Genomic DNA, 11934 nt, shown 5'->3' with positions numbered 1-11934 from the left:
TTATCCAGCCGACAAATCCTTTTCCAGTGGATGGAAAGAAGAATATGAATACTTACTGGAACCTACTGTAACAAAAATTCCAGTTGTCTTAAATATGTACAATGAATCGTCCTTATCAAGCCCCTTCTCAGCTTTTGGCCATCTTTTTCCCGCCTTTGCCATGTCCTGACATTGCTTCGGGAACTCTGCATCTAGTGTTTCCACCCCTACTCCAGCCCACACCAAGGTTCAATCGATGGTTTGGGCAAATTGTCATGGTACTACATTTGACTGCATGTGAAAACTTTCCAACTCGACACAACATAAGGTCAAGTTCATCTACAAGACCGGAGAACTTATGGGCGGATAGATGAGTATCAATACTTTTAGTACAAGAGACTAACGGAATGATTTCGCTTGAGCTTTCCTTACCATGACCACAGGGTCCATTGGCAAGAGTTTTAAAAGAACAATACGCCTTCATGATTTACATTACACTACTTGTAAACAAAGTTTTTCTCACCATTAATTAACGATCACGTGAATGCCCATAAACATTAGAAACGGAATATATATTATGTTATGTAATATTTTGTACATGGAAGATGATAAAATCGTATTTTTGTATTTTGACAAACTTCTATTGGAAATAATTACGTCGATATTTTAAAAGTAGAACGGTAGACAAGAATATGCAAATTAGGACCTTGTCCATTTCAATCAGTCACTTGGTCTGATTCGCCTTGCTATAAACATTCTTATAAACAAGTAGTCTTATGCTATTTTGCTCGGCCAACCTCCTTAAGAATATTGTAATTCTTCGTTCTAACTTATATCAAGAGATTTTAATAGATACTCGAAGACGAATTTTATGAAAGCGGGGAACCGGAAGTGATGAACATTTAGAACATTTTGTCTCGCAATTATTTTGGCACAAATACAATACAATAAAAATAAAACTAACCTAAATTGAAAAAAATGTTACAATCTTCTGACCGGTTGTTTTAAAACTGGAGTAAGAAACTCCAAATGGGAAAGATTTCGCCTTGGGAGTTCTAAGCAAAAAATTATGCTCGTATTAAATCGATGCTAATTATGCAAAAATGATTGAGAGAAAAATTGCAGTTTTTAGCCAACTGTGAGTGTCAAGAGCGCCATAAAAACTCATTTACCAAGGGATTTCTTTTGATAAACTTCAAGCCCTATGTTTTAGCATAAGCCACAGTAAAATTCAAGTCAATCTGTTGTATCGGCCTGAGTGAAACTTTCGATTATTTATACGGTACTTTTTGAGTCATGAAAACCACGTCTTTTTGAAAAATCTACCAGAAATTTAGAGTTTATTGTAAAAGCCTGAACATCTTTCTGAGTTACAAAGAGATATCACACTTGAAGATAATAAAATCAGAAAGATTAAATACAGCTTATTCGATTTTCTAGAGGTCGACAAACTTACATAATTTTAAACTATCAAATTAGCATATTTACCCTCTCTTGCAAAAATGTCAATTTCTCCCCAACCAAAAAATATTTTTCAAAACAAACTGCACAGGGGTTCTTCTAACATGATAGGGTATCAAACTTGAAAGTATGAGCGAAATCGATTTTTTGACTGTTGCCAGCCAATGTCTGGTTTTTACTGACATCTGCTCTTAATACTTTGAAGGACCATTCTTTTAAGAGTTATGTCATTTCGGTTCGATGTTAATAGACCATATTCGTATTCTCGGTATGGAACTGGATCGAGCTTGCAATGGAGGCTATTGCAGGGGAATATATCAGAAACTATTTGCATGTGAAAAGATTCCCCCGCATAAGCCTCGTGTGCAAGCTAGTTCCAGTTCAATACCAAGAATACGAATACGGTCTATTCCGCACTTGTAGCATGCAAGAATTGCTTACCTTGATAAAAACAGTGGAAGGAACCATCTTTTGTGCGTGCTCATTCCAGCTGACCTGAAAGCGAGGTAGATTGAAGTGCAGCTTGGGGGGGGGGGGGGTTGCATAGCCAGCCATAAGAGGATACAGACTGAACTTGAGCCTGTGATCACCAGAGGGCAGCAGACGAAACTGAATCTAAGAGAGAAAATATCGTGCAAATAACTGTTGCCACAGACTATCTCAGACGTTTTTCAACCGGGCCTAAACAGTAAAGAATCTGCTCAAACTAACTTTCACTGAAATGTGTGCAGCCATTATGCGTGTGACATAACGTAGCTTAATTCCCTTGCTATAAGCTATGTCATTTCGGTTCGATGTTAAATCCGCCCTTGTAGCAGCTATCAAATTTTCACCAATTTCACTTAATTTCACAGGTAGGAATGTGGCTGAACTACATTTTCCCAGAATTTGCTCTAAAGTGTTTCATGGGTCAAATTTATACAGGAGGAAACTAATTTAGTCTGTCTGTGGCCAGACTGTTTGGCTGGGAGTAAACAAATCTCGGTAGGTTATGTCCTAAATGACTTCATCCTGGAAGCCAGTTAGTATAAACAGTATTTATGTTCTGAATTCATGCCAGGAATAAGCCAGTGTAACCGGCTTTTGATGTCCTAAATGCCTTCTGAAAGTTAACTAATTTGAACAGTTTGTGACCTGAATGCACGCTGTGAGTAAACTTGTCTAACTAGTCCATATCCTGAATGCATGCTGGGAGTAAGCTGGTTTAACCTGTTTATGTCCTGAGTACATAAAAGCGTCCCTTGGCTCCACGGTGACCTCGACCTCCTGAACCTGAAGCGTGCGATTGTGCACAAGATAACTGACAAACAGAGGCATCTGTAAACAGCCATATGCAGGGAAGTCTAAAACAGAACACAAGGGACAACCAAAAAAAGCTTGAATGAAAATTATCTTTCAAAGGTTTGACATTGATTGACTTTCTACGGTTAGAATAGGCTCGATTTCCGCCGCTCTCTCTCTCGGGAGGAGCGCGGGCTCTTTTCCCGAACAGCGGCTGGAAATCGAGCCTACGGTTAGAAAAGGTATTAACAATCCTTTAGTTTTCGTCGGTTAAAATAAGAACAAAAACGCGACAGTTACATTAAGGGTCAAAGAATGTTGAAATCAGCGAGATGTGAGAAAAAGTGACTTGTGTCAGTAATGTGTGCCAGTATTTGAATTCTTAAGCTTCACAATTATGGCTCTGTATCAACAGAAATACGTCGCCAAAGTCTTTGTTATGATGATACTGATTGATATGTTAACCAACAAAGATAGTCGGTTTAAGGTCGTTCCCCTAAAATAGAACCAACACTCAGATTTTTTCCAAACTTTGCCCATGTGTGGTTCACTATATGTAAACTGCAGAAATGAAAAAAAAAAGAGGGGGTCACCATGTGTTGCGGACTGTTATTTACTGCGTGACATTCTTCTACAACTTTGTTTGTTTCGCATCTGTGTTTTCACTTATATGTAGAGCTTTTCGTTATTTTGCGTCCCTAAGGGACTAATTAGTACAAATATATATATATATGCAAGCGCAGGAAATTTTGTCGCTAGTTTTCACAGTCATTTCAGTTTGATGCTGTAATTTTCGGTTCAAGTTGTGAACGTGTTTCCCGCTTGCCAGTGCAAACATTCGCGAACGATGTGAGGGATAACAGACAAGAACGCTAAACGACGAACCCTCGTGATTACCAGTTGTTTATTCCGAACACTCCTTTAACACTTTTTAACAAAACATTCGCGAACCTCTTTCGTTCTAAGTGTTTATCGGGGAAGTGTGGCGAATTTATGTATGGCTTCGAATTCGAGTGAGGATTTTGTATGCGAAGGCGCCGGCAGTGGTTCAACTGGACTTGATCATGGAGCGGTTTCCAACAAAGAAATTACATCTTTGAAAAATTCACGTTCTGGATATCTTTCGTGGCTTACAAGGGTGTATGGTGAGATCGAGAGTTTGATGTCGCATCCTGAAGCTGTGAATGAAGTGTTGTTAAAAAGGGACTTAATCGGTACGGCTTTTTCGTGACTCGAAGAAGTTCAGTTCTCTTTACTCGCGCGTATCGATGGTAGTGAAGAAAGAAAGCGCCTTGAGGAATCCTTTGCTGTTCAGCTTGACAGAAGACGGAACTTTATGGCGAAAGTTAATTCCTGGATCAATCGTGAATCGGACAAAGGCTCTCAGGTCACGCCGAACGTAGATCCCGAAGATTCCATAGGTCAATTAGGATCGGCGAATTCCTCAGTTGGTCGTTCAAGTTCCAAGTCTTCCGAGTCGTCGAAAAGTCGTGGAAGTGCGTCTAGTAAATCGAACAGTGTGCGGTTGCGTGAGGCTAAAGAGCGACGCGAGCAAGCTCGACTTAAACTTCAGCAGCTCAAAATCTTTCAGTATCTCGAACAGCGGCGGATCGATTTACGAAAGGAAGAACAGAAACTGAAGCTAATGCACGAGTACGAACTAGCGACCGTGAGCGAAAACATTTGGATGATCCCAGGAGACGCCGCAGATTCCAAACCGGATGACCATGTTGTGAGCAGGGAAGGTCGTCGTTCAAGTAATGCGGTGGACCCTAAATGTGAGAGTATACCCAGGACCACTAACGTGCCGTTACCAACTGTTCAAGATCCCATCGTGACGCAGTCAACTTCTGACTTTATCGTAGACGAACTACCGAAGAAGTCTGGTTTGAATCCTTTTGCTCCTGAGTGGCCTTGTGAAATACCAACAGCTTCCCTGGCAAACACCAATACTACACAAGGAAATGCAGCTGACGCAATCAAGCAAAACGTTGACCAGTTGGTGCAGTCCTTGACCTCAGCGTTGAACTTAGGGTTTAATATGCCCAAAACAGAAATACTCACCTTCGACGGAAACCCCTTGGAGTATTGGAAGTTTATTCACAATTTTGAAGTGAAAATTGTCGGTCTGACGGACGATCCGCGAAAGAAGTTATCTTATCTGATTCAATACTGCAAGGGCGAGGCGAGAGAGATGATTGAAAACTGTTGCATTCTGGAATCCGAACAAGGCTACAAGAAAGCAAGGGACATTTTGCATCATCAGTTCGGGAAACCACATTTAGTCGCGCGAGCTCACGTAAATCAGCTAACAAAGGGACAATCGATTAAGCCAGCCGATGGAGTAGCACTGCAGAAACTTGCTCGTCAAATGCTTAAATGTGAACTTACCCTTTCACAAATGGGTTGTGATGCCGACTTAAAAAATTCAGAGACGATGTTGGGGATTATGGATCCCTTGCCGCTAAATCTACAAACTAAATGGACCGAGCGTGCTGAGACCATTTTCAAGAGTGGAGGCCGTCCGCGTTTCAGTCATCTCGCCTCGTTTGTCCAACAGTGCGCCGACGCCGCAATAATATGTTTGGTCAGCACTTGAGCGAAGCGAAGTCCAAAGGAAAAAGTTGTAGCAGATTCTCCCAATTAAAGAGTCCGAGCAGAACTTCTCGTCGAGGAACAACTCTTGCCGTGAGAAGTAGTGATTCTGAGAACACACGTGAAAGTCTACGCGAGATCTCACGCGAGGGCCCACGCAATCATCCATGCGATAGCGCACATGAAGATCCTGGAGCACGCTCACACGAGAGTTCAAGTGTTCTCCCACGCGAGAGCCCACGTATTATCACACGCGAGATCACACGTAACGAACAACAAGGGATCACACGCGGCGATCGACATGGCAATACACGCAGTAACGAACGTCACGCCCAACAGACTTTCCCACCTCCGGATGTCCACACATTGAGGTCTTTATGTCCTTTGTGTTCTGGGCCACATACTTTGTCAAATTGCGAGTCTTTTATGAAGAAATCGTACCAGGAACGTTTGGATCTGATGTTCCAGAAACATATCTGCAGGAATTGTCTTGTACCTGGTCATTACGCGAAGGGGTGCGCCACGCACAGAGGTTGTGATCGGCCTGGTTGTCAAAGAAAGCACCATGCACTGCTTCATCCCCCAGCTGTGTCTGTCAGCAACCAAGAACTAGCTAGTCGACCCACTTCATACCAAGCTTCTGCTACCTTTCTAAACAGTGCCACTGGGGCCGGAAGAAAAAGAGTTTGTTTACGAGTCGTCCCTGTGCGAGTTGAAGGGTCGAGTGGGCAGATCGTCGAGACGTACGCCCTGCTGGATGACGGTTCTGATGTGTCATTATGTGATCGGCGACTACTGCAGCAACTTGGATTAAACGGTGTTCAGCGTTAATTCACCCTTACTACTCTTAGTAGCGATGGTAAAGAGCAGAGTGGTATGGAAGTCAGTTTGAAGACCAGTAGTCTGGATGGCAATGAAAGTCTCTCCCTGTCTCGAGTGTGGTCAGTCGATGGAATACCAGTGTCAGAGGGAAGTATTCTTATGCCAGACGACGTCAAAAGATGGGCTCATTTGCGAGATTTGAATCTCCCTCAGATAGATGAACGTAAAGTCATGCTGCTGATTGGCGGGGATTGTCCAGATGCATTCTGGGTATTAGACGAAAGAAGAGGTGCCAGTAATGAGCCTTATGGCGTCAAGTTCCTGTTAGGATGGACCCTACTTGGCCCCGTTGGTCCCGCAAATCCAAATCAGCATTTTCATGTCAACTTCATTCGTTCCCAAGATGAGATGCTTCAGTTACAGGTCGAAAAGTTCTGGAAGACCAACTTTGCAGACCGTTTGGCAGAGCCAGAAGTCTCTCTGTCTTTAGAAGACAAGCAAGCCTTGAAGATTATGAAAGAGATGGTGACGATGACAAAAGGCCATTACCAAGTCGGGTTTCCATGGAGACATCGTTCATCTTCGATTCCGAACAACCGAAGGCTTGCCGAGTCCAGGTTACGTTTACTCAGAAGACGACTTCTCAGGGATGAGAACCTCCACACGAAGTACAACGCTACTATGAACGGGTACCTGACCAAAGGTCATGCAGTGAAGATTCCCCCTGATGAGCTTCCCACTGACGGAAAGGTTGTCTGGTACCTTCCCCACCATCCAGTGTTTCATGCAAGAAAGGCGGAAAAGGTTCTGGTGGTATTTGATTGCGCAGCCAAGTACTTGGGTACCTCACTCAACGACCAGTTGTTGCAGGGTCCAGATCTTAACAATAATTTGATCGGTGTCCTGATGCGTTTCCGGGAAGAAAACGTTGCTGTTGTTTCAGACATTGAATCTATGTTCCACCAGGTTAGAGTAGACCCATCTGCCTGCGACGCCTTGAGATTTCTGTGGTGGCAGAACGGTGATTTAACTAGTCCTCCAGACGAGTACAAGATGGTAGTTCATGTCTTCGGAGCTACGTTGTCTCCTAGTTGTACAAGCTTCTGCCTTAGGAAGACGGCTGAGGACAACGAAAGCGAATTTTCCACCGAGATCGTTAACACAGTTAGAAGAAACTTCTACGTGGATGATTGTCTGAAATCAGTGAGGACAACCCAGGTTGCAAGGAAGCTCGTGTGTGAGTTAACTGACTTACTGTTGCATGGAGGGTTTCGTTTGACCAAATGGACGAGTAATGACCGTCAAGTTCTAGCAAGTATTCCCGAGAGTGAGAGAGCGAAATCAGTCATCAACTTGGACTTGGATGAATTACCTGTGGAGCGTACGCTTGGTGTACAGTGGAATGTGGAGAACGATGAGTTTGGTTTCAAAGTCGTTGCTATGAAGAAACCCACAACCAGGCGTGGTATCTTATCTGTTGCAAGTTCAGTGTACGATCCTCTCGGATTCTGGGCACCATTCACTCTGTCGGCGAAATTAATGCTGCAGGAGTTATGCAAGAAGAAAATAGGCTGGGATGAAGAAATTGTTGGCGAAGAATTCAGTCGCTGAGAGCACTGGCTTGCTGACCTGCCTCGATTGTCTGAGATCAATGACAAGAGGAGCTACAAACCAGCTTCATTTGAGGAGGTTAACCTAGTCCAGCTTCATCATTTCTCTGACGCTTCCCAGTACGCCTATGGTGCAGCTTCCTATTTGCGCCTGGTTGATGCTGATGGTAACGTTCACTGTTCACTTGTCATTGGAAAATCACGTTTGGCTCCTTTGAAAGCAATTACCATTCCTCGGTTGGAGTTGTCCGCTGCCGTCGTGTCCGTTAAGCTGGACAGCATGATTCGGAGAGAACTGGACCTGCCTATCGGAGAGAGCGTATTCTGGAGCGACTCGACATCGGTTATCCAGATGATCCAGAACCAGACAAAGAGATTTCAAACTTTCGTAGGAAATCGTTTGTCAGTTATCCACGATGGCTCGAGTCCTGGTCAGTGGAGATACGTGGATTCAAAGTCAAATCCCGCCGATGACGTTTCAAGAGCTTCAACCGCGGAACAGTTAATCCAGGATGAACGTTGGTTGAATGGTCCTACCTTCTTGTGGAGCTCCGAAGACAAGTGGCCTTCGCGTATTACAGTGGCGGAGCTCTCTGATGAACACCCGGAAGTGAAGCAGGAGGTTCAAACATTTATGACTTCGCGTCGGAACGCTTTAAGTCCCCTTATTGAACATTATTCATCGTGGGATCGACTAAAGAGAGGAGTTGCCTGGTTACTGAGATACAAGTGTTTCCTTCTCAGCAAGTTAAATGCAGCGAAGGCAGATTGTCGGCCACACATCGTTGGAGTAGAGCTTTCCGTGTAAGAGATTGTTAGAGCTGAAAGGGAGATTATAGCAAGCGTGCAGCAAGAAACCTTTGGAGATCATTTTACTCAGGGATCAAAGTCAAGAAGCCCTCTTCACAAGCTCTGCCCAGTGACAATAGACGGAGTCTTGTGCGTTGGAGGTCGTCTGAGAAATGCTCCTATCACAGAAGATGCTAAGCACCCGATCCTCTTGCCAAAGAAACATCACGTGACAGATCTTATCGTGAGGAAGTACCACGAAGAGTTAGCTCATGCTGGCAGAGAGCACGTGTTGGCCTCCGTAAGGCTGAAATTCTGGATTATCAAGGGACGAGTAGCTGTGCGACGTGTGTTAAGAGATTGCTTCAAATGCCGAAGAAGAAATGCGCCTACTGGCGAGCAAAGGATGGCAAATTTACCTTTGGAGCGCGTTACGCCTGACCGTCCACCCTTTACGTTCGTTGGCGTTGACCATTTTGGTCAAATGCTCGTGAAACAGAAGCGAAGTCATGTGAAACGATATGGTTGTTTGTTTACCTGTTTGGCCTCAAGAGCTGTTCATATTGAGATTGCCCATTCTCTGGATACGGATTCTTTCATAGACGCCCTTCGGATATTCATCGCAAGACGAGGTAGACCAGAGGTGATGCGAAGTGATAATGGTACTAATTTCCATAGTGGTGAACGTGAGCTGCGAGATGTACTCTCAGAGTGGAATCAGCAGAGGTTAACTAGTTTCATGTCCCAACGAGAGATCAAGTGGTTCTTCAATCCACCTACTGCTTCTCACATGGGCGGTGTCTGGGAAAGGATTGTACAATCAGTGAAGAAGATCCTCAAAGCCTTGGTGTCAGAGCAAATTGTCAATGATGAATCACTTCTTACCCTGATGGCTAAAACCGAGTCTATTCTGAATTCTCGTCCGTTAACACCAAATCCTGTCGACCCAGCAGATGCAGAGCCCTTGACCCCCAACCATTTGTTGTTCCTGAGGCCAAACCAACCAATGCCACAAGGAATCTTTTCTAAACAGGATCAGTCCGGCCAGCGTCGTTGGCGACAAATCCAGTATCTTGCTAATATTTTCTGGAAGCGCTGGCTGGCAGAATATCTGTCCACCTTGCAGAAACGTCATAAATGGAGTTCCATATGGCGCCATTTGAGGGAAGACGACTTGGTTCTGATCGTAGAGGAGAACTCCCCTCGAGGTCAATGGCCTTTGGGACGTGTTGTGGAAGTTTATCAAGCCAAGGATGGTTATGTAAGATCAGCGAAGATTAAGACTAGAACCGGTTTTCTGACCAGACCAATCACTATGCTGTGCTTCTTGGAGAATACTGTCCTGTCCGCATGAATCTTAGAGTTAAATAAACTGTTGTTCTGAACTCGTTTATTTGGGGCCGGAATGTTGCGGACTGTTATTTACTGCGTGACATTCTTTTACAACTTTGTTTGTTTCGCATCTGTGTTTTCACTCGTATGTAGAGCTTTTCGTTATTTTGCGTCCCTAAGGGACTAATTAGTACAAATATATATATATATATATGCAAGCGCAGGAAATTTTGTCGCTAGTTTTCACAGTCATTTCAGTTTGATGCTGTAATTTTCGGTTCAAGTTGTGAACGTGTTTCCCGCTTGCCAGTACAAACATTCGCGAACGATGTGAGGGATAACAGACAAGAACGCTAAACGACGAACCCTCGTGATTACCAGTTGTTTATTCCGAACACTCCTTTAACACTTTTTAACAAAACATTCGCGAACCTCTTTCGTTCTGTTAAAAAGTGTTAAAGGAGTGTTCGGAATAAACAACTGGTAATCACGAGGGTTCGTCGTTTAGCGTTTTTGTCTGTTATCCCTCACACCATGCTTGTTCTTCAGCAACGAACCATTGAAATATGGTAATTTCTGCATGTTTGGACAAAAAGGACTATAATAGAGCATTTGCCAAAAACAGGAATTATTTTCCGAAGAGAACAGTCAACGGCCCATTTCATAGAATTTTTTCCCTGTTCATAAATCATTTTCAATGTGAAATCTGTTTGAAAACTATTCCTAACCAGTGCTACTGAGATATTCAACAAAATCATCTAATTCGTTACCTCTGTAGGTAGGCCAAAATGTCCATTGGCTAGATATTAGTCGCCAAATTTGATATTTCTAACACTAGGATTCTCATTAAATTTTCACGGTAGTTGGCAAACGATATTGTGGTTAGAAATCTGAAAAGAGAAAATAGGTCCACTTGGTTGGTTTTGCAGATATTGCACAAAGCAGTGGTAAATCGAGCTTCAAAACTGGTTTCTCCGCGAAGGGACTTGGGCGAGTCTTATGAAAACACCTTAATTTCCGCGCAAAATGCAAATTAAGAGTTTTGTTGTTAGATGCAAGTCAGATTGAGTGATACTCAGTAGTAAGCTAGAAATGAGCGTAATTTTTTTATTTTGCCATTGTGCGCAGTAGAGGTGCGCACTGCAAAACAGGGGAATGACCTTAACATGCAGTTAGTTCCAGTCAATACACGAACCCCGCATGGGCTTGAATAAGTGCTGATTACTAAACTACTATTGAGATTCTTACCTGTTTTAATAGTGAAAGGAACACTTTCTACCGTGACAGAAGGAAAAGTTAGTTCTGTGACCACAACGGGATATTTCTCTGCAGCTGAAGTTCAACACTATCTGACCAGTCTTTCACCCCATAAATAACAAGATAACCTTCTGGATTCTGAACAACAGCTCGTCCATGAATTACCAATGTGATTCTATGTGGTGTATCTTTGCTGTTATTATTTATTTGTACCAAAAGCTTACCATATGAATTGAAAGCTTGATAGACTTGTTTTTGAATATATACTGTTGTACCTTGAGCTGATAAGGATACATTTGTGGGTTCTGGCCAATAATACTCAAATATCATTGCGTAAGTTCCAATATCGAGAGGATATAAATTGAATGATATTCCACTGCGATAATCATTGGATCCATCAGTGTCTTTAATCAATGTGATACTATACGCCTTTTTATTCTGATGTGCTGATTCTCTGAAATTATTTTCAAATCCATCTACAGTTATATTATATTCAGAAGCTGATTCATGTGTATCGTATAAGTATTTGAATTCATTTGTTTTATGGCTGCTGATTAAACGTGATTGAGCCATGTAATCCTTATATTGTTGGGTTAAATTTGCATTGGAATCATTTATCTGTTTGACAACAAAACCAACATTAGCAGATTTATCTGATTCATTAGCTTTTGGTGTTTTGATGTTTTGAATATATTGGTTATTCATATCGAGGTTTCCAGTCATTGCAACACTTCCATCTTTTTTTAAATAATCACTCAAATCAATATTTCCACTTATTTTTCTGATTTCTGCATCAACATAATCTTTT

The 11934-nt window shown here is 42.7% G+C and overlaps 1 protein-coding gene across 1 annotated transcript in view; it reads right to left on the bottom strand.

The window, feature by feature from the left end:
• LOC146453354 (trafficking protein particle complex subunit 11-like) overlaps nt 1–11204 on the bottom strand; it is a 13682-nt gene extending 2478 nt beyond the window's left edge. Inside the window, exons 1-3 of the mRNA XM_085096732.1 lie at nt 11118–11204; nt 2650–2783; nt 1882–2055 (exon numbers count right to left, since the gene is read on the bottom strand). Of these exons, the coding sequence (XP_084952858.1) occupies nt 1882–2055; nt 2650–2757 (282 nt within the window). The 5' untranslated portion in view covers nt 2758–2783; nt 11118–11204. The remainder of the gene's footprint in view (nt 1–1881; nt 2056–2649; nt 2784–11117) is intronic.
• Nucleotides 11205–11934: the final 730 nt, after the last annotated feature.

Source organism: Pavona decussata, unplaced genomic scaffold, assembly GCF_977016875.1.
Source record: "Pavona decussata unplaced genomic scaffold, jaPavDecu1.1 SCAFFOLD_336, whole genome shotgun sequence".
Lineage (NCBI taxonomy): Eukaryota > Metazoa > Cnidaria > Anthozoa > Scleractinia > Agariciidae > Pavona > Pavona decussata.
This window is presented reverse-complemented; position numbering and strand designations above follow the sequence as displayed.